At 38.5% G+C, this 24,047-nt stretch overlaps 1 protein-coding gene across 2 annotated transcripts in view; it reads left to right on the top strand.

Annotated features, from left to right (window-relative positions):
- LOC117316826 (centromere protein O-like) overlaps positions 1-20,685 on the top strand; it is a 32,252-nt gene extending 11,567 nt beyond the window's left edge. The window contains exons 3-7 of one of the 2 annotated variants that reach the window (XM_033871606.1): positions 1,477-1,597; positions 12,141-12,172; positions 12,428-12,484; positions 14,163-14,328; positions 19,907-20,685. In XM_033871606.1, the coding sequence (XP_033727497.1) occupies positions 1,477-1,597; positions 12,141-12,172; positions 12,428-12,484; positions 14,163-14,328; positions 19,907-20,013 (483 nt within the window). In that variant the 3' untranslated portion in view covers positions 20,014-20,685. Of the gene's footprint in view, positions 1-1,476; positions 1,598-12,140; positions 12,173-12,215; positions 12,485-14,162; positions 14,329-19,906 lie in introns of both variants that reach the window. The other variant, XM_033871605.1, reaches the window with a different exon arrangement.
- Positions 20,686-24,047: the final 3,362 nt, after the last annotated feature.

Below are 24,047 nucleotides of genomic sequence, written 5' to 3'. Positions count from 1 at the left end.
TCAGATGGTGGGCTATTCAAATCGCCCTGCGTCTGTGGTCCGTCCGTCCCTCCATCCGTAAACAATTCTTGTTATCGCTATTTCTCAAAGTACTGAAGGGATCTTCTAAAATTTCATATATAGGTTTCTCTCGGTTTCTAGTTATGCATATTGCATTTTGAGACTTATCGGAAAACAATATGGCCGACAGGCAGCCATCTTAGGTTTTGACAATTGAAGTTTGTTATTGCTGTTTCTCAGAAAGCACTGAATTGATCTTTCTCAAATTTCATATGTAGGTTCCTCTTGGTGCTTACATTAGTTATGTATATTGCATTTTGAGACCAATCGGAAAACAATATGGCCGACAGGCAGCCATCTTGGATTTAGACAATTGAAGTTTGTTATCGCTATTTCTCAGAAAGTGCTGAAGGGATCTTTCTCAAATTTTATATGTAGGTTCCCCTCGGTGCCTAGTTATGGATATTGCATTTTGAGACTCATCGGAAAACAACATGGTCGACAGGCAGCCATATTGTATTTTGACAATTGAAGTTTGTTATCGCTATTTTACAGAAGGTACTGAAGGGATAGAACAATCTGCCACAAGATATCATTCAAAACCTTGACATAACATCATTCAAACCAGGGCTCACACACACGATAAAATCCTAAAACAATCACACAAGTGTTTTTAACCTGAGCTCTGATCTAAAAGCTGGTAGCTAGATGGGGCGCTACATCAAATGTATAAATATCTTTTCAATGGCTAATGATAATGATAATTTGTGAAGCGCTTATAGGCATGGGATCCTCAAAAGTTTGAAAAGAAAGGCCTCATTAATTTTACAGGTAATCTAGGACCTTCATATTACATCTACAACTACGTATACATTAACCCATTGAAGATGTCAAATAAGATTACCTGAGTACCTATTCTGACAATTAGCTGCCAAGACGCACTTCCAATCAAAAGTAGATATGAATTTCTTTTCTTGCCAATATTTTGTCCTAGTCCTAATCAGGTATTGGTGATGTTCCATACAAAGTTGACCATGTCCCCACTAAACAAAAGCAGTTAAAATAATTTGTTTTCGTTTGTGTCTTCAGTACTTTCAGTACTTTGATTTATGTTTGGAAATACCAAGCCCTTATATCATTTACGCTAAGTAGTGAAAAGCCCGTCAGATTGTTAACCAACAATTTCTAGTTATACATCATTATTATTTTTACGCCAATAGCAGGACTAAGGTAATGTGATAGTGCCATTGTTCTGATACATAGTATTTTTGGAAATGAAATGGGGGTGAATACTGTTGGTCATCTGAGCAATTTTCACATTTAATTTCATATCTGCAAATTGTTCTTCATTCAATGACTATGTTTGAAAACCTTACTATCCATTGGCTGAAATAGTGACAGATTATATTATGAGTGTTAATGTTTTTGGTTGTGAATTACATGTTTATGATATTTGGTTGAATTTTGGATTCACAGATCAAAGAAGCAGAATTAAAAAAATATCTGTGTCAGAAAAGGAGAAACTCAAAAAAGTATGAGGAAGGATTGGCCAATCAGCACAGGCTTCAACAGATGTTAGACTGTTACAGACTAACTGGTGAGTCATTACTACAGACTGACTGGTGAGTCATTACTACAGACTAACTGGTGAATCATTACTACAGACTAACTGGTGAGTCATTACTACAGACTGACTGGCGAGTCATCACTACAGACTAACTGGTGAGTCATCACTACAGACTAACTGGTGAGTCATTACTACAGACTGACTGGTGAATCATTACTACAGACTGACTGGTGAGTCATTACTACAGACTAACTGGTGAATCATTACTACAGACTGACTGGTGAGTCATTACTACAGACTAACTGGTGAGTCATTACTACAGACTGACTGGTGAATCATTACTACAGACTAACTGGTGAGTCATTACTACAGACTGACTGGTGAGTCATTACTACAGACTAACTGGTGAGTCATCACTACAGACTAACTGGCGAGTCATTACTACAGACTGACTGGTGAGTCATTACTACAGACTAACTGGTGAGTCATTACTACAGACTAACTGGTGAGTCATTACTACAGACTAACTGGTGAGTCATTACTACAGACTAACTGGTGAGTTATTACTACAGACTGACTGGTGAATCATTACTATAGACTAACTAGTGAGTCATTACTACAGACTAACTGGTGAGTCATCACTACAGACTAACTGGTGAGTCATTACTACAGACTGACTGGTGAGTCATTACTACAGACTGACTGGTGAGTCATTACTACAGACTGACTGGTGAGTCATCACTACAGACTAACTGGTGAGTCATTACTACAGACTAACTGGTGAGTCATTACTACAGACTAACTGGCGAGTCATTACTACAGACTTACTGGCGAGTCATTACTACAGACTAACTGGTGAGTCATTACTACAGACTAACTGGTGAGTCATTACTATAGACTGACTGGCGAGTCATTACTACAGACTAACTGGTGAGTCATTACTACAGACTGACTGGTGAGTCATTACTACAGACTGACTGGTGAGTCATTACTACAGACTGACTGGTGAGTCATCACTACAGACTAACTGGTGAGTCATTACTACAGACTAACTGGTGAGTCATTACTACAGACTAACTGGCGAGTCATTACTACAGACTTACTGGCGAGTCATTACTACAGACTAACTGGTGAGTCATTACTACAGACTGACTGGTGAGTCATTACTACAGACTGACTGGTGAGTCATCACTACAGACGAACTAGTGAGTCATTACTACAGACTAACTGGTGAATCATTATTACAGACTAACTGGTGAGTCATTACTACAGACTAACTGGTGAGTCATTACTACAGACTGACTGGTGAGTCATTACTACAGACTGCCTGGTGAGTCATTACTACAGACTAACTGGTGAGTCATTACTACAGACTGACTGGTGAGTCATCACTACAGACTAACTGGTGAGTCATTACTACAGACTGATGAGTCATTACTACAGACTAACTGGTGAATCATTACTACAGACTAACTGGTGAGTCATTACTACAGACTGACTGGTGAGTCATTACTACAGACTAACTGGTGAGTCATTACTACAGACTGACTGGTGAGTCATTACTACAGACTGACTGGTGAGTCATCACTACAGACTAACTGGTGAGTCATTACTACAGACTGATGAGTCATTACTACAGACTAACTGGTGAATCATTACTACAGACTGACTGGCGAGTCATCACTACTGACTAACTGGTGAGTCATTACTACAGACTGATGAATCATTACTACAGACTAACTGGTGAATCATTACTACAGACTAACTGGTGAGTCATTACTACAGACTAACTGGTGAGTCATTACTACAGACTAACTGGTGAGTCATTACTACAGACTAACTGGTGAGTCATTACTACTGACTAACTGGTGAGTCATTACTACAGACTGGTGAGTCATTACTACAGACTGACTGGTGAGTCATCACTACAGACTAACTGGTGAGTCATTACTACAGACTGATGAATCATTACTACAGACTAACTGGTGAGTCATTACTACAGACTGATGAGTCATTACTACAGACTAACTGGTGAGTCATTACTACAGACTAACTGGTGAGTCATTACTACAGACTAACTGGGGAGTCATCACTACAGACTAACTGGTGAGTCATTACTACAGACTAACTGGTGAGTCATTACTACTGACTAACTGGTGAATCATTACTACAGACTAACTGGTGAGTCATTACTACAGACTAACTGGTGAATCATTACTACAGACTAACTGGTGAGTCATTACTACAGACTGACTGGTGAGTCATTACTACAGACTGACTGGTGAGTCATTACTACAGACTGACTGGTGAGTCATTACTACAGACTGACTGGTGAGTCATTACTACAGACTGACTGGTGAGTCATTACTACAGACTGACTGGTGAGTCATTACTACAGACTAACTGGTGAGTCATTACTACAGACTGACTGGTGAGTCATTACTACAGACTGACTGGTGAGTCATCACTACAGACTAACTGGTGAGTCATTACTACAGACTGACTGGTGAGTCATTACTACAGACTGACTGGTGAGTCATTACTACAGACTGACTGGTGAGTCATCACTACAGACTGACTGGTGAATCATTACTACAGACGAACTAGTGAGTCATTACTACAGACTAACTGGTGAATCATTACTACAGACTAACTGGTGAGTCATTACTACAGACTAACTGGTGAGTCATCACTACAGACTGACTGGTGAGTCATTACTACAGACTGACTGGTGAGTCATTACTACAGACTAACTGGTGAGTCATCACTACAGACTAACTGGCAAGTCATTACTACAGACTAACTGGCGAGTCATCACTACAGACTGACTGGTGAATCATCACTACAGACTAACTGTTGAGTCATCACTACAGACTAACTGGTGAGTCATCACTACAGACTTACTTTTGAGTCATTACTACAGACTTACTGGTGAATCATTGCTATAGACTAACTGGTGAGTCATTACTACAGACTAACTGGTGAATCATTACTACAGACTGACTGGTGAGTCATCACTACAGACTAACTGGTGAGTCATTACTACAGACTGACTGGTGAGTCATTACTACAGACTAACTGGTGAGTCATTACTACAGACTGATGAGTCATTACTACAGACTAACTGGTGAGTCATTACTACAGACTAACTGGTGAGTCATTACTACAGACTAACTGGCGAGTCATCACTACAGACTAACTGGTGAGTCATTACTACAGACTAACTGGTGAGTCATTACTACTGACTAACTGGTGAATCATTACTACAGACTAACTGGTGAGTCATTACTACAGACTAACTGGTGAATCATTACTACAGACTAACTGGTGAGTCATTACTACAGACTGACTGGTGAGTCATTACTACAGACTGACTGGTGAGTCATTACTACAGACTGACTGGTAAGTCATTACTACAGACTGACTGGTGAGTCATTACTACAGACTGACTGGTGAGTCATTACTACAGACTAACTGGTGAGTCATTACTACAGACTGACTGGTGAGTCATTACTACAGACTGACTGGTGAGTCATTACTACAGACTAACTGGTGAATCATTACTACAGACTAACTGGTGAGTCATTACTACAGACTAACTTGTGAGTCATTACTACAGACTGACTGGTGAGTCATCACTACAGACTAACTGGTGAGTCATTACTACAGACTGATGAATCATTACTACAGACTAACTGGTGAGTCATTACTACAGACTGATGAGTCATTACTACAGACTAACTGGTGAGTCATTACTACAGACTAACTGGCGAGTCATCACTACAGACTAACTGGCGAGTCATTACTACAGACTAACTGGTGAGTCATTACTACTGACTAACTGGTGAATCATTACTACAGACTAACTGGTGAGTCATTACTACAGACTAACTGGTGAATCATTACTACAGACTAACTGGTGAGTCATTACTACAGACTGACTGGTGAGTCATTACTACAGACTGACTGGTGAGTCATTACTACAGACTGACTGGTGAGTCATTACTACAGACTGACTGGTGAGTCATTACTACAGACTGACTGGTGAGTCATTACTACAGACTGACTGGTGAGTCATCACTACAGACTAACTGGTGAATCATTACTACAGACTGATGAATCATTACTACAGACTAACTGGTGAGTCATTACTACAGACTGACTGGTGAATCATTACTACAGACGAACTAGTGAGTCATTACTACAGACTAACTGGTGAATCATTACTACAGACTGACTGGTGAGTCATTACTACAGACTAACTGGTGAGTCATTACTACAGACTAACTGGTGAGTCATTACTACAGACTAACTGGTGAGTCATCACTACAGACTGACTGGTGAGTCATTACTACAGACTGACTGGTGAGTCATTACTACAGACTAACTGGTGAGTCATTACTACAGACTAACTGGCAAGTCATTACTACAGACTAACTGGCGAGTCATCACTACAGACTGACTGGTGAATCATCACTACAGACTAACTGTTGAGTCATCACTACAGACTAACTGGTGAGTCATCACTACAGACTTACTTTTGAGTCATTACTACAGACTTACTGGTGAATCATTGCTATAGACTAACTGGTGAGTCATTACTACAGACTAACTGGTGAATCATTACTACAGACTGACTGGTGAGTCATCACTACAGACTAACTGGTGAGTCATTACTACAGACTGACTGGTGAGTCATTACTACAGACTGACTGGTGAGTCATTACTACAGACTGACTGGTGAGTCATTACTACAGACTAACTGGTGAGTCATTACTACAGACTGACTGGTGAGTCATTACTACAGACTGACTGGTGAGTCATTACTACAGACTAACTGGTGAATCATTACTACAGACTAACTGGTGAGTCATTACTACAGACTAACTTGTGAGTCATTACTACAGACTGACTGGTGAGTCATCACTACAGACTAACTGGTGAGTCATTACTACAGACTGATGAATCATTACTACAGACTAACTGGTGAGTCATTACTACAGACTGATGAGTCATTACTACAGACTAACTGGTGAGTCATTACTACAGACTAACTGGCGAGTCATCACTACAGACTAACTGGCGAGTCATTACTACAGACTAACTGGTGAGTCATTACTACTGACTAACTGGTGAATCATTACTACAGACTAACTGGTGAGTCATTACTACAGACTAACTGGTGAATCATTACTACAGACTAACTGGTGAGTCATTACTACAGACTGACTGGTGAGTCATTACTACAGACTGACTGGTGAGTCATTACTACAGACTGACTGGTGAGTCATTACTACAGACTGACTGGTGAGTCATTACTACAGACTGACTGGTGAGTCATTACTACAGACTGACTGGTGAGTCATTACTACAGACTAACTGGTGAATCATTACTACAGACTAACTGGTGAATCATTACTACAGACTAACTGGCGAGTCATTACTACAGACTAACTGGGGAGTCATTACTACAGACTGACTGGTGAGTCATTACTACAGACTAACTGGTGAGTCATTACTACAGACTGACTGGTGAGTCATTACTACAGACTGACTGGTGAGTCATTACTACAGACTGACTGGTGAGTCATCACTACAGACTAACTGGTGAATCATTACTACAGACTGATGAATCATTACTACAGACTAACTGGTGAGTCATTACTACAGACTGACTGGTGAATCATTACTACAGACGAACTAGTGAGTCATTACTACAGACTAACTGGTGAATCATTACTACAGACTGACTGGTGAGTCATTACTACAGACTAACTGGTGAGTCATTACTACAGACTAACTGGTGAGTCATTACTACAGACTAACTGGTGAGTCATCACTACAGACTGACTGGTGAGTCATTACTACAGACTGACTGGTGAGTCATTACTACAGACTAACTGGTGAGTCATTACTACAGACTAACTGGCAAGTCATTACTACAGACTAACTGGCGAGTCATCACTACAGACTGACTGGTGAATCATCACTACAGACTAACTGTTGAGTCATCACTACAGACTAACTGGTGAGTCATCACTACAGACTTACTTTTGAGTCATTACTACAGACTTACTGGTGAATCATTGCTATAGACTAACTGGTGAGTCATTACTACAGACTAACTGGTGAATCATTACTACAGACTGACTGGTGAGTCATCACTACAGACTAACTGGTGAGTCATTACTACAGACTGACTGGTGAGTCATTACTACAGACTAACTGGTGAGTCATTACTACAGACTAACTGGTGAGTCATCACTACAGACTAACTGGTGAGTCATTACTACAGACTAACTGGTGAGTCATTACTACAGACTAACTGGCGAGTCATCACTACAGACTAACTGGTGAGTCATTTTTAGCTCACCTGGACCGAAGGTCCGGTGAGCTTATGTCATGGCGCGGCGTCCGTCGTCCGTCCGTCCGTCCGTCGTCCGTCCGTCAACATTTGCTTCAAATCGCTACTAGTCAAAAAGTTCTTATTGGATTTTTACCAAATTTGGTCAGAAACATCCTTGGTGGAAGGGGGTCAGAATTTGCATAAATGGTGACTCTTGCCCCAAAAGAGGCCAAAGGGGCGGGGCCCAATAGGGGAAATAGAGGTAATTCCTTTAAATCGCTACTAGTCATAAAGTTATGAATGGATTTTAACCCAATTTGGTCAGAGACATCCTTGGGGGAAGGGGAACAGATTTTGCATAAATGGTGGCTCTGACCCCAAAGGGGCCAAAAGGGCGGGGCCCAATAAGGGAAATAGAGGTAATTCCTTTAAATCGCTACTTGTCATAAAGTTATGAATGGATTTTAACCCAATTTGGTCTGAGACATTCTTGGGGGAAGGGGAACAGATTTTGCATAAATGGTGACTCTTACCCCAAAGAGGCCAAAGGGGCGGGGCCCAATAGGGGAAATAGAGGTAATTCCTTTAAATCGCTACTAGTCATAAAGTTATGAATGGATTTTAACCCAATTTGGTCAGAGACATCCTTGGGGGAAGGGGAACAGATTTTGCATAAATGGTGAATCTGACCCCAAAGGGGCCAAAAGGGCGGGGCCCAATAGGGGAAATAGAGGTAATTCCTTTAAATCGCTACTTGTCATGAAGTTAAGAATGGATTTGAACCAAATTTGGTCTGAGACATTCTTGGGGGAAGGGGAACAGATTTTGCATAAATGGTGACTCTTACCCCAAAGAGGCCAAAGGGGCGGGGCCCAATAGGGGAAATAGAGGTAATTCCTTTAAATCGCTACTAGTCATAAAGTTATGAATGGATTTTAACCCAATTTGGTCAGAGACATCCTTGGGGGAAGGGGAACAGATTTTGCATAAATGGTGACTCTGACCCCAAAGGGGCCAAAAGGGCGGGGCCCAATAGGGGAAATAGAGGTAATTCCTTTAAATCGCTACTTGTCATGAAGTTAAGAATGGATTTGAACCAAATTTGGTCAGGAACATCCTTGGGGGAAGGGGAACAGATTTTGCATAAATGGTGTCTCTGACCCCTGAGGGGCCTAAGGGGCGCGGCCCAATAAAGGAAATAGAGTTAATTCCTTTAAATCGCTAATAGTCATAAAGTTATGAATGGATTTGAACTCAATTTGGTCAGAAACATCCTTGGCAGAAGGGGAACAGATTTTGCATAAATGGTGACTCTGACCCCAAAGGGGCCAAAGGGGCGGGGCCCAATAGGGGAAATAGAGGTAATTCCTTTAAATCGCTAATAGTCATAAAGTTATGAATGGATTTGAACCCAATTTGGTCAGAAACATCCTTGGGGGAAGGGGAATAGATTTTGTATAAATGCTGACTCTGACCACAAAGGGGCGGGGCCCAATAGGGGAAATAGAGGTAATTCCTTTAAATCGCTACTAGTCATAAAGTTATGAATGGATTTGAACCCAATTTGGTCAGAAACATCCTTGGGGAAAGGCGAACCGATTTTGCATAATTGGTGACTCTGACCCCCGAGGGGCCAAAAGGGTGGGGCCCAATAGGGGAAATAGAGGTAATTCCTTTAAATCGCTAATAGTCATAAAGTTATGAATGGATTTGAACCCAATTTGGTCAGAAACATCCTTGGGGGAAGGGGAATAGATTTTGTATAAATGCTGACTCTGACCACAAAGGGGCGGGGCCCAATAGGGGAAATAGAGGTAATTCCTTTAAATCGCTACTAGTCATAAAGTTATGAATGGATTTGAACCCAATTTGGTCAGAAACATCCTTGGGGAAAGGCGAACCGATTTTGCATAATTGGTGACTCTGACCCCCGAGGGGCCAAAAGGGTGGGGCCCAATAGGGGAAATAGAGGTAATTCCTTTAAATCGCTAATAGTCATAAAGTTATGAATGCATGCATGTTCTAAAAACAATTCTTGAAGTCTTTCAGACCTTAGAGAGTCTTGACTTCATTAATCTTTAAAGCATACCTGCCAAGTTTCCCGCATTGGGCGGGAGACTCCCGAATATTCAATTCAAAAATCAAATTCTCCAGTTTGAAATTAATGACCCGCGCGGGTCCCGAATTTTATCAAATTCTCCAGTTTTCTCCCGCTTGGCCAAGTACCTCGCCCTCGGACATGACGTGCGTCAATTTGACGCTCAAATTCTGACTAAAATTAGTGTGTATATAAGTCTTAAAACGTTGTCCAATATACAGAATCAACAAAGGGCATATTAGCTATGGTCAGTGACACTAATTGACCCCTAGGGGTTAATTAAAAGAGTCGGTCAACTGTGACAAACCCGGCCGACTGTCACCAAATATTGGGTCTCGGGTGAAGTTTCCAATAATCAACATACCTGTAGTAAAATAAGCTATTATCAACGTAGATTTTTCCAAAGAAGTTATACAAACCCTAAACTAGCCATATTTGCCAACAAATCAGTATATTTTTATTGATTTAAGAATGTTGGCAAAGAACTGCAGTCAGACTCTCAAAAAAATCGGCACATGCTGTTGACGGCGGCCGTTTTTGTTGTGATGAATATCCTAAAACTGGACCCGGAATCCGGAAATGGACAATTTTTTTCAGGATTTTTTTCTCACTCTCCTGATTTTAGACAATTGTTTTTGTGGGAAATAATGTCATTAAAAAAGAAAGATACTTAATTTTTCTATTTTTTTCCAATGAAACTTATACATGGATTTGATTTAAAAAGAAGAGCCTTCAATTTCTATATTCAGATTATTAAAAAAATATATATATTGATTTAATATATGGAATTATTTGAAAGTAAATTCAATTGCACGAATGTTTTTGAATATGCTACATTTAATTTAATCCAAAATTGACCTATATCAATATCAGTATACATTTGAAAACAATTCATCTCAGGATTTTTAATTGACTCTAAGGATTTTACAACTGAGAGTCACTGACTCTGGAGATTTTGATCCTACTTTTGTTTACTGTTTAGTAGTTTCATTCACTATTCAGAACAAGTTATAATAACTTTAATTTACTTGTTATCAAATTGAATACTATTATTCAATTAATATGTGTTTTTTTTGTTGATGAATTCAATATGTTTAGTAAAAATGTCGCCGCGCGCAATCTCCAGTTTGAGCAAAGTCTTCAAACTGGAGATCTCCAGTTTGTCAACATTTGACCCTTGGCAGATATGTTAAAGTTCGGATTCCCACACTATAACCATATACATGTATAGCATTGTTAGAGATTTACAAATAAAACAAATTGAACATGAATATTATTTTGACATTTGGTCTAATCCAACCAGGTGAGCGATACAGGCCCCATGGGCCTCTTGTATTACTACAGACCAATCCCTGACAGCATGTTACTATATTTAGAGGGTGCAGATAGGTCTTGTTTAACTATAGACTATCTAGCTATCCTATGGCTACTTAAGATATCAATGTTAACTCTACTACAAACTAATCTAGTGTGTTATTAAGCTAGCATTATCTGCCTACATCAAACAACAATTGTTATCCTGCTACTGGTGAGTCATTTAACTAACTATCATCTGTTAAAGACTAACTTGTTAGTCATTTAACAACGATTTAGTGCTGTTAGATACCATTCTCAACTAAGCCTCCTCCTCTAGTGTTAATGTGCAGTAGTAAAGTTTGGGGACAGATGATAAGTTTTCCTTAGCAGTGATATAAACATTTGACCTTGAGCTGATCTCAGTCTTTTTGACGTATATTTCAAATATATTTACCTGTCTTTGTTCATGCTGGAAATAATTCTTGAAAGAAAAATATCTTGCACATGCATATTGCAAGTTAAAGATGCTGTTTCCTCATGTATCAATATCTCAAAGCTATGTGTTTGATCTAAACAAAGAACCTGACATTTGCTGAAAGTATATACAACTTACAAATATTCAACACAGTACTATTACTACATATACAGGAGATTCAAATCTTCAGATCAACAACACATTGTGCACAAGTGTTTAATGGAAATGTAACATAGTAACACAAATGATGGAAGGATGACATCATTTTTGATACAACATACATAAGTGGATTTAATCCTTGCTTAAAAAAGAATAGCATACATCTTGAATAATTAAGTGAAATATTACTACTTTTCAGGTATACATGTACTTATGAGAACCATTAACAGGGTAAGTAAAATAACTGATTTAGATATTTTACATGTTGTTCCAGGCATATCGCTGCACTCACAAGACAAGAACGCTATTATCCTGTGTTTTGATAATAACTATAAATCCAAGTTCTACGACTCATTTTTTGTGGAATTATTGAAACATGACAGTGATACTTTTGAATTGAAACATCACAGTCTGCCAAATTTTATGCCAGTGGCTAATCTAGCTGTGAAGTACCTCAAAGACGACTTGTCTGAATTTGCTTCAAAGGTCAGCGATTACCTGTATGCGTACATCACCAGACGAGAGGAAGTTGTTCAAGTACAGGTAAATGTTCATTAATTATACATCTACATTACTTTCTGTGTTAACAGGACAGCATTAAGTTGAAGTTCTCAAAATTGAAGATAAGCTATAGACTATCAAAGACTATCTTGCCTTTAAGATGCTACGTTTTTCACAGAAATGAACAAAAATGCACCCACAGCATAGAAATTTATTTAATTATCACCAACAAAGGGAACAAATAATAGCAGCATCCTTAAACAGATCATGTAAAAGATATATAATGGTGGAGTGTCATAGAATTTCTTTAGGATGCTATTCAGGATTTGTTCACTTTAAATCTAAAACAAATTTTTGGTGGGAGCTTATAGTGAAACCTTACATATTACTCAGTTCAAGTAACCACCTACACATGCCCTCAAATAAGCTCCACTGTGTAGTATCCAGTCACCACTTTGTAATATCCAGTCACCACTTTGTAATATCCAGTCACCACTTTGTAATATCCAGTCACCACTTTGTAGTATCAAGTCACCAATTTGTAATATCTAGTCAGCACTTCATAGTATACGTATCCAGTCACCACTTTGTAGTATCAAGTCACCACTTTGTAGTATCCAGTCCCCACTTTGTAGTATCCAGTCACCACTTTGTAGTATCAAGTCACCACTTTGTAGTATCCAGTCCCCACTTTATAATATCCAGTCACCACTTTGTAATATCCAGTCACCACTTCATAGTATCCAGTCCCCACTTTGTAATATCCAGTCACCACTTTGTAATATCCAGTCACCACTTTGTAGTATCCAGTCACCACTTTGTTATATCCAGTCACCAATTTGTAGTATATCCAGTCACCACTTTGTAGTATATCCAGTCACCACTTTGTAATATCCAGTCACCACTTTGTAGTATATCCAGTCACCACTTTGTAGTATCAAGTCACCACTTTGTAGTATCCAGTCACCACTTTGTAATATCCAGTCACCACTTTGTAGTATCCAGTCACCACTTTGTAATATCCAGTCACCACTTTGTAGTATCCAGTCCCCACTTTGTAGTATCCAGTCACCACTTTGTAGTATCCAGTCACCACTTTGTAGTATCCAGTCACCACTTTGTAATATCCAGTCACACCTTTGTAGTATCAAGTCACCACTTTGTAATATCCAGTCACCACTTTGTAGTATCAAGTCACCACTTTGTAGTATCAAGTCCCCACTTTGTAGTATCAAGTCACCACTTTGTAGTTTCCATTAACTTGTTTGTAATGTCCAGTCACAACTTTATAGTATCCAGTCACCACTTTGTAATATCCAGTCACCACTTTGTAGTATCCAGTCCCCACTTTGTAGTATCAAGTCACCACTTTGTAGTATTAAGTCCCCACTTTGTAGTTTCCATTAACTTGTTTGTAATGTCCAGTCACAACTTTATAGTATCCAGTCACCACTTTGTAGTATCCAGTCCCCACTTTGTAATATCCAGTCCCCACTTTGTAGTATCAAGTCCCCACTTTGTAATATCCAGTCACCAATTTGTAGTTTCCATTAACTTGTTTGTAATATCAAGTCCCCACTTTGTAGTATCGAGTCACCACTTTGTAGTTTCCATTAACTTGTTTGTAATGTCCAGTCACCATAATGTAACAGTGAGGCAAAAGTTTCCAAGGACTGTATTACTATTGATTTTCGTTTCTTAGTGTTCTGCTCTATCCTAGGGTTTGCTGCAGGAAGACAAACTACAAATAACAACGACTGATGCAGTAGACTTTGTGCAGGTATCTCTGGGGAAATTGACATCTTGTGTCTCCATCAAGGTGACCTTGACCTATCAAGATTTACTTCATGTCATGCCAACACGAGTGACCTTCCATACATGCATTGGTGAGAACCCAGTCTGAATGTCATTTCATGCTTCATTTAAGCATTGAACGGCTTTCAGTTGGCATTCATATTGACTATGAATGCTAACTGAAAGCCGTTCAATGCTTATATTTACCATCTGCGATTTTTTATTTGTCATGCAATTTTTTTTTTAATTTTCAAATTCAAATTTCAGTTGGCAGTTCATAAGCTGGTGAACTCGCAACTGAATTGGTAGGGTTATATAGTGGCAGTGCCATACAATGGTAAATATACTGCTTTAAAACGCCCTCAAGAAGTGATTATAAAATGCTTTTATACATGTAGACCTATTTTAACCATGCACTTAATAAGTCATAATATGTTAAGCTTGGTGTGTCTGTTTTTGTTTTTATTCCCCTAACATAGTAAAGCAGAATATGTAGTTATTACTTTGTGTCGTGTGTGCGTGCATGTGTCAATGTCTCATGAACTCCTGGACAGATTTAGTTCATATTCACACCATACCATCACGCAATCAAAGTTTACACATGATTGAATTTTAATAGTCATTGGTCAAGGTCAAAGGTCACACTCGACCACTTTTGACATAAACTAATACCAGATAAGCTTTGATATAAGCTGGTGTACAACACCAGGAATATATTTCTTGAATCCGCGACAGATTTAGTTGATATTCACTCTAGTACCACAGCATGAAATTCTACACTTGATTAGGCAATCATACTAAAGTTTATCTAAGAAGGATCCATCTCAGATTTAGTTTGGGAGATAACCTAATAGCTGCTGTAGAAAGGTATAGTTACAGAATGTACCATCTAGCTGTTGTCATGGAGTGAACTAGGGACAGAGGGGAGAGGACCAAAGATAAAGCAGGCATCAGGCAGACACCAAGCAGAGGCTTCATGGATGATTTGATCATCACTACCACACATGCAGGCAAGATCAGTGCTGAGAGCTATGGAGGAAACATCCACATAAGCCTGAATGAAGTTCAAGCTGGCCAAATCAAGATGTCTGATTGTGAAGAAGAGACAGATAGCCAAACAGTCATTCTGAAGGTCTAGGGTGAAGAGATACCGTTAATCATTTGCAACCCCATCAATTGCTTGCTTGTTTGTTTGTTTTTGTTTAACGTCCTATTAACAGCCAGGGTCATTTAAGGACGTGCCAGGTTTTGGAGGTGGAGGAAAGCCGGAGTACCCGGAGAAAAACCACCGGCCTACGGTCAGTACCTGGCAACTGCCCCACGTAGGTTTCGAACTCGCAACCCAGAGGTGGAGGGCTAGTGTTAAAGTGTCGGGACACCTTAACCACTCGGCCACCGCGGCCCCCCCCCCCCCCCCCCCCCCTATCAATTGCCTAGGCAAATGGTTTGACTACTCTGGAGGATGTCAACAGCAGCAGACGCCTAGAACAGGAGACAACACACATACTGATAAACTGACAAGACAGGCTTGCCTGGAAAATTTAACACAGACTCCTACCCAGACTGATTGTGCTACTCATGCTTTCAACATTGCCATAACATCAACGGTATCTTATTTGATAAGGCAGTGGGTGGAGGTTCCACAAAGGTTCTCAGCATTTGGATTTACAGCAAACCAACCAGGCTGCAGATACTTCTTCAGTGGTAGAACAACACAAAGGGGGAAGGTTCACCTCATAATGACTCTTAAGGACTCCAGTTATCTGGAAGTAAGAGAGGTGGGAACTTGCATGTAATCAAAACACAAGTGGAATTCAAGTGACATAGTGTTGGTAGCAGAATCAAGACTTTGCCATAAAGACATCTGGGGAATGGCATACTGAGTATGGTTAGAGACCAGGAGATGTGTGTAAACCTAGAGAGGAAGCTAATATTCCTACCAATCTGCCCAACAACATCCTACTAATATCTGATAGCAAGAAGAAACTGGCGGTGATAGATCTAGAGCTGATAGTTCCATGTCAAGAGGCCCATGAGCAAAAATATGTAAAGTATGATGATCTGGTGACCAATTGATGCAAGCAGAACGGCATACGTGGAACTTCCCAGTTGAAGTAGGAGCACAATGCTTCCCAGCAACATCACGTTGGAGGAGGATGGCTGCACTGAGAGTGAGTGGAAGGACAAGGAATAAAGCAGTCGAGGCCATGTCAGCTGAGAGGGCCATGTCAGCTGAGAGGGCATGGCCATGTCAGCTGAGAGGGCCATGTCAGCTGAGAGGGCATGGCCATGTCAGCTGAGAGGGCATCAAGCTGGTTGTGGCTATAAAGAGTAGACAGTAAATGGAAGTGTGAACTTGAGGGGTAGAAGATTGATCACCTTCAACTGTCCCACCATCCATGTCATTCCGGTTTAGAGGATGAAACGTCCGGAGACAAATGGACCTAGCTGATGATTCACTAGTCAAGCATCAGAAACACCCAAAGCTGTTTCAGGTACAGACCTTGGTGGTCATCGATTGAGGTTAAAGGTCAAATGACACTTTTGACAACTTTTGAATAATGAAACCCTCGACAGATTTATTTGATATTCACTATAGCATCACAGCATGAAATTTTACACCTGATTACATTTTGGTGGTCACCTGTCAAGGTTTATAAAAGGTCACACTTTACTATTTAAAAATTAAAAAAAACCTTGTGTAGTTGCCTTGAACTAATTGACAGATTTAGTACATAGTCACACCATAATATCACGGCATGAAATTCTACACCTGGTTAGATTTTGATGGCCATCTGCTCAGGGTTAAATCTCACCTCACTTGAACACTTAAAAAATCAAAATCTGGTGGATGTTTTATTGATGAGGGTGGAAGTATATCTAATATGTAAGCCCTTGCTCACTTTGCTTTTACCTTTTTTTGTTACTATATAGGTGAGATCATCTGGCCCAAAGGACCATGAGCTTAAGCCATGGCATGGCATCTATCATCCATCTACCATCTGTCAATGTTTCATAAAAATTGCTCCTACTCATAAACAATTGAATGGATTTTGAACAAATTTGGTCAGAAGCATCCTTTGGGGAAAAGAAACAAATTTTGCAATATCATAAATTAGTTTCTCTTTAGGATGAAGGGGAACTAATTACATATGAAAATGGATTTTGCTCTCAATGGGTTGGAGGGGCAGGAAAAAGGAAATATTATAGATAAATCCTTGTAAGTATGTACATGTACTTTTGAGTGCTTTTCAGCTTACTTGGATTTGAATCTTAGTTGAAGAAATATGTTGACTGCAGTGCATGGCACTGACAGGCAGATCCTAAACTGTATATCAAATACATTCTTCAAAGAACAGCACTCTAAGCTTGTTCTTCTGAATCAATACTAATTAAAATGTTTATTATGAAACTATGAACTTAAAGCCCGGTCTGCGGTAGTCCCTACCGCCCAGTCCATGACTAATTGTAAGGGAGGAGCTATCTGCTGGTGATAGCATCAGCTGACCAGCTGCAGTGTTTGTAAACACAGCCATGCCTGATCCCCCAGACTGCTGGTGGTCAGATTTATGCAAGTACATCAAATTCATCAATGCATTTGTAAAAAAAGTTTTTTCTTCCATAATGATAAATTTGCTTAGTTGTTACCCTCGTATTTCTGTATAACTTTTGCTGTTAAAAATTTGCAGAATCTTGAGTGAGTGACCAAATACTGCTACATGTGATGAATCAGGGTTATTTCATTTTCTTTTTTTTGGGGGGGGGGGGTAGGAGTTTGGATATATTGATATTGATGTATTGTCAATTACGCCATTATACTAATTCTATATTTCTATACATTCTTATTATCTCAATTATATTTACATTTTAAATTAACTATTGACAAAATACATCCTGCACAGATGTTTCAGCAATACCATAATACCATCCCATTTCACCCTTCTTGACCATTACTTTACAAGGATAGACTCTTCTGGAATGGTCATCTTATAATTATATGGTATAGGGAAGGAAGGAATGTTATGCAACTTGAAAGGTTAGACATAGTGATTATGGTATTAAAAATACAAGATATATTCTAACAATTTAATGAAGTATTTGTTTAATTGATCATTAACTTGTGTCACTCCAGTCATTGCAAAATATTGTCTTTTGAAGTAATGCAAAAAGTAATAGCATCCTCCTGTTCCCTATACAAGTAATTTATGGTACCTCCTAACCTGACTTGGGGACATTTCCCTCCAAAATCTGCCTCTCCATGTGACCACATACAGTGAAGAGGATCAGTTGGCTCAGTTGGATATACATTGTATTACATAAAGAATCAGGAATGGCAAAGCGTAATTTACTGATAAGAGTAACTGAATAACAAATACAAACAATTGAAGCCCTATTTGCACATAACAACTGGAATTTTGATGGTGCAGTGATTGAGAACCAGTGGGTCATTGACCAGGAATCAGACAGTATAAACAGTGATGTACATATTCTGACCACCTCAGATTATGCTACCCCCACAGCTTCACGGGCAGTGAAACTGGCACTCCCAGTTCACAGGACCTGGCAGGGAGTGCTAATGATGCAAGTCCTTTGATTGAACCAAGTGGTTTAGGACTTCCTGAATGTGTATGTTGCTTTTGTACACCTTGTGTTATTGAATCCAGACAATCTTGGCTAGGCCCTAGTGCAAAAAAACATTCAAGAAATTCGGGGTTACGCAAAGACAGCCTGTATAAAAAATATTTGACCATGTTGTCTAGGCGAGGGGCATGGTTAGATCAAAGGTACCTTGCCAAGAAATAAGACTCATGGCCAGAAATGAGAACCGATGGAACTGTGTGGACAAAGAGAGAAATAATGCCTGAGTGTGTCTGATCACAAGTCAGGGAACTGTACCCAAATCCCGATGATAAACCGTACATGGGCCATAAGTGGATATAATAGCAGTGTTACATACCATCACATACATATTGAACTCCAATAGAATAAACTATATTTACAAGATTTGGTGTTGTGCATTAGGTACTTTTATTCACTTGTAATTTGAATACTGTTTTGGAATAATATATTCCTGGATAAAATGCAGTATATATATATAATGAGGTAAGTGAGACCTTTGTATCAATGTGTATACATTGACCATGTGCTGTAGCACGTGCTTATGTTGATCTGTGTTTATATTCTAGGTGATGGAAGTTCACCTAAGGTCAGATTTCCCTTATTCGGAATGGGGGCAATTTCAAATTCTCCAGAATTAATCTCACTTCAGATTTTTGTACTGCAGATTCTACTTATATATTAATTTATCAAAAAATTGAAGCAGGCATAATTGTTCATTGAATCTTTCGCTTTATCCACAACAATTTGACGAATTTTTGTTTCTGATTTTTTCTGGTACTTTAGAAATTACTGAAAAAATTGTCTGAGCTCTTATCTGCTGCTAAAAACTAGACATTTTCAAATTTAGGCTCCGCCTCTTTCCTTTTATAGTCTGGGCCCCGGTTTAAGAGTAACTGAGTGTTAATGTACACAAAATTGGTTCACGTGATTTAACCTGTATAGATGGTGGCATGATGGCCAATATTCTTATATTTGTTATGTATTTAAACCTGCTAGAAAAAACTAATCCTAGAATTGCCTAAAACTTTACATTTTTATCTTTTTTACCAGATGATGATATGGAATTGCCAGAAAATTTTAGGCCCGGAACAAGTCTTGAAGTGGAAGCAACACTTGAAGATTTTCCCGCTGTCAAAGGTCATGAAGCCAATCATTGAGGCCTTTCAGTTTATCGACCTACATAATGAGGAGGAGAAGGAGAAGGAAGGGAGCTCCTGATTGGAAGAATTAGGACATTCTGATTGGTCATTTGAAGTTATTGTGGCACTGAATTGTGAAAAAAAAATCTGATTGGTCGATTCAAAGTTGAAACGAATGGTTAATAACAAGATTTGGCGAAGTGATGTGAAGTTAAGGTGTGAAAGTTTGAATCTTTTCAAAGTCTTATAAGATAGTATAAGTCTAATTTATATTATTATATTACATGTAATGGCATCAAGTCTTGAATCCATCAACAAAAGGGTTTCTGGCATAAATATCAGTTATCTCCTCCTCCTCCTCCTCCTCCTCCTCATCCTCGTCCTCCTCCTCCTCTTCTTCTAGCCTTCCACCCAGGTCAGAGGTGTGTTAGATTCAGACAGGATGCCCCAACAACTCACCAAAGCTTTAGTGAATAAATTATAGTATACATTAACAGATTGAAACTTATAAGTGAATATGTTTGTGTAGAAATTAATACATTACTGTAGTATTAATTAAATCTAAGCATACATAAATCAACTGATCTATGAACTAATCTAAGCTTTATTTCAATTAAGCATTGATGTCATTTTTTTTTAGTTTCATCGGGGTATGAAACAAATTTTGTTTGCAAACTGTATGAATCCGCATAGCGGATTCTTACAGAAGTTTGCAAACAAAATTTGTTTCATACCCCGATGAAACTAAAAAAAAATTGACATCAACGCTTATAATTAATTTTTGAAAATGATTTTCTAATTTAAAACATGTTTTATGTACAATTTTACTGGTTTTAAATGGGATTCTTTTTCTCAAATCAATACGCAACGTCAATTGTCGTATTGTGACGTCACATTTTTTCGCGCCATTCTCGGAATTTCTTTCATAGAAGAATGAAAAGAATTTTTCGACCAATCACATTTGAGTATTTACAATGAAAACAAAGAAAAATTAATTATATTATTTAAAAGATTGCAGAATGCTACAATAACCCTAGTGGTGCTGAATTGATATGATTATTTTTTTATGTGAATTTGTTCTTAAAAATACATTCTAGGCCATGAAGTCATTTCATGACAGATATGTGCCTGAAACTTACAAATTTAGGCTATTTACATACACTTATGAATTACTATTACTTTAAAATGTGTCATAACAGTTATTCTGTGAGAGTTTCAGAGTGATTATTATGTTTTGAATATATTACATGGACCGTGTTTATTTAAAAGAAATGAGAAGAAATCTGACTGCGGAGAGTACTACCCGTGGTCCCCAACATTACTACACACTGATGAGGCTAATATTGTTATGAAAAATGAATACATTTTTTGCTTTCAAGCAAACTGAATGTAAATATTAGACCAAGATGTACTCTGAATAAAATCATCAGGTAGCTTGTAATCTTCATGAGTCAGCACTTTCAGAGTAAGATTATTTATTTTATCCCTTACATTTGTAAATTCTGCCTTTGTTGTTCATAGAGATAACATCAAGAAATAGTGATATGAAGTTTCCTCTCCTGTTACATCTCCATAATGGTGAATTCATCATTTGATTTTTATATAATTATATCTTTCTAAATTGAAATTGCTTGCATCGTTCAGAAGCTGACAAAGTGTGATATTTTCTTTCCTGTAGTAGTTGAATACAAATCTGATCTAAGTGGGGAGAGAGAAATAAGTTTTTTAAATATACTCAAAGATGGTGTGTTCAGGATTTCAGAGTCCAAGGAATTGAATTCATTAAGCAATGTTGGGGAAAACTATAAAGAGGATACTATTCTATTGAATCTAACACATGTGTTGCTAAATATAGAAAATGGTCAACTTTTCCAATTTGAAGGCCTATTAACGACACATACTTTCATAGATTCTCATCAAACGTTATTCAAAGGTCGAGTATGAGTACACTTTTGACATTGTCATGTTTCAGTGTTCCAAGATCAAGGCCACTTGTTCTATATATATACATTGTATATAGAAAATCAACTGATTCAATGCACTTTGCAACTTCATTCTTCCATGGGTTTTGGTCAAGCTTGCAAAGTTCACATGTTAGAGAGGGCATTCATGTTTTAGACATTTTCTAGTCCTATGATGACATGTCACAATATATATATACAGTGTATATATCTTTCTTTTTTTTTTAGATTTTTGACATATTTCATATGTGTCACATTGTTGAGTTGTTATTGGGTAATGTTTCCCTAGTAATGGATGCCTTGAAGATATTTTGTTTTTAACTTTGTTTGAAAATGAGGTTCTTTTTCAACCTTTCATGTACAAGTGGATTTGGTTGACATACAGTGTAAAGTGGATACAAGGTAATTTGATACCCTTGTACTGTTGTACTGATTACATTCTTATAGGCCTTTAAACCAAATCCTCATTCTGAGTAGTTTTACAGCCACTAAGTTATCAGCTATGGAGTATTTTAGCTGTTTCCTTTGGCCCGACACCATAGTCTTGTTATTGTGTACAGGTTGGTTGAGGCCTTTTATTGTTAACATGCTTTTTGTTTGTTTATTTGTTTTCTGGGTTTATTGTCCCATAAATATTTGGGTCATTTTGATGGTCTTTGTGTAGTAGCTGGTGACTACAATACTGAACATCATGCAAGAGGCCTGCCACATGTTATCCATGCTAACACAACACAACCCAGGCAGCAAAGGGTGTTCCATTTTCTCATATTCCTTAGATTTTCACCTGTGGTCCAATAGACAATTTTTCTGATGCTCCATTGCTGAGCTACTGGTATCACTGACCCTTGTGGTAGTTGAATATAAGTGTACATTGTATTTAAAATGATACATAATTACCTTATATAAACCATTTAAATACATTGTTTTGAAATGTTATGTGATTACCAAACATTGCTGAATTGTTTCATTTGTATTGATCAGTGTGGTAAAAGTTGATCATTTTCTACATTAAAAAAAAAAAATATTTTTAGTTGATGTCATGATGTGCTTACTCATTGTGTACCGAGTCTGTCTGTAAATAAAATTATATTTAAAATTGAATTTGCTTGTGTTAACATATACAGTATAGTCTTGATTAACATTTATGGCAAGCTGATTGGGTTTTTACCCATTTAATTCAGATGGGTTTTTTAGCCCACCATCATCAGATGGTGGGCTATTCAAATCGCCCTGCGTCCGTGGTCCGTCGTCCGTCCGTCCCTCCGTCCGTCCGTCCGTCCGTCCGTCCCTCCGTCCGTCCGTAAACAATTCTTGTTATCGCTAATCCTCAGAAAGTACTGAAGGGATCTTTTTCAAATTTCATATGTAGGTTCCCCTTGGTGCCTAGTTATGCATATTGCATTTTGAGACCAATCGGAAAACAACATGGCCGACAGGCAGCCATCTTGGATTTTGACAATTGAAGTTTGTTATCGCTATTTCTGAGAAAGTACTGAAGAGATCTTTCTTAAATTTCATATGTAGGTTCCCCTTGGTGCCTAGTTATGCATATTGCGTTTTGAGACCAATCGGAAAACAACATGGCCGACAGGCAGCCATCTTGGATTTTGACAATTGAAGTTTGTTATCGCTATTTCTGAGAATGTGCTTAAGGGATCTTTCTCAAATTTCATATGAAGGTTCCCCTTGGTGCCTAGTTATGCATATTGCGTTTTGAGAATAATCAGAAAACAACATGGCCGACAGGCAGCCATCTTGGATTTTGACAATTGAAGTTTGTTATCGCTATTTCTGAGAAAGTACTGAATGGATCTTTCTGAAATTTCATATGTAGGTTCCCCTTGGTGCCTAGTTATGCATATTGCATTTTGAGACCAATCGGAAAACAACATGGCCGACAGGCAGCCATCTTGGATTTTGACAATTGAAGTTTGTTATCGCTATTTCTGAGAAAGTACTGAAGAGATCTTTCTTAAATTTCATATGTAGGTTCCCCTTGGTGCCTAGTTATGCATATTGCGTTTTGAGACCAATCGGAAAACAACATGGCCGACAGGCAGCCATCTTGGATTTTGACAATTGAAGTTTGTT

Source organism: Pecten maximus, chromosome 18 (assembly GCF_902652985.1).
Source record: "Pecten maximus chromosome 18, xPecMax1.1, whole genome shotgun sequence".
Taxonomy (NCBI): Eukaryota; Metazoa; Mollusca; class Bivalvia; order Pectinida; family Pectinidae; genus Pecten; species Pecten maximus.
The sequence above is the reverse complement of the archived record's forward strand: the minus strand, read 5'-3'. Positions and strand labels throughout refer to the sequence as shown.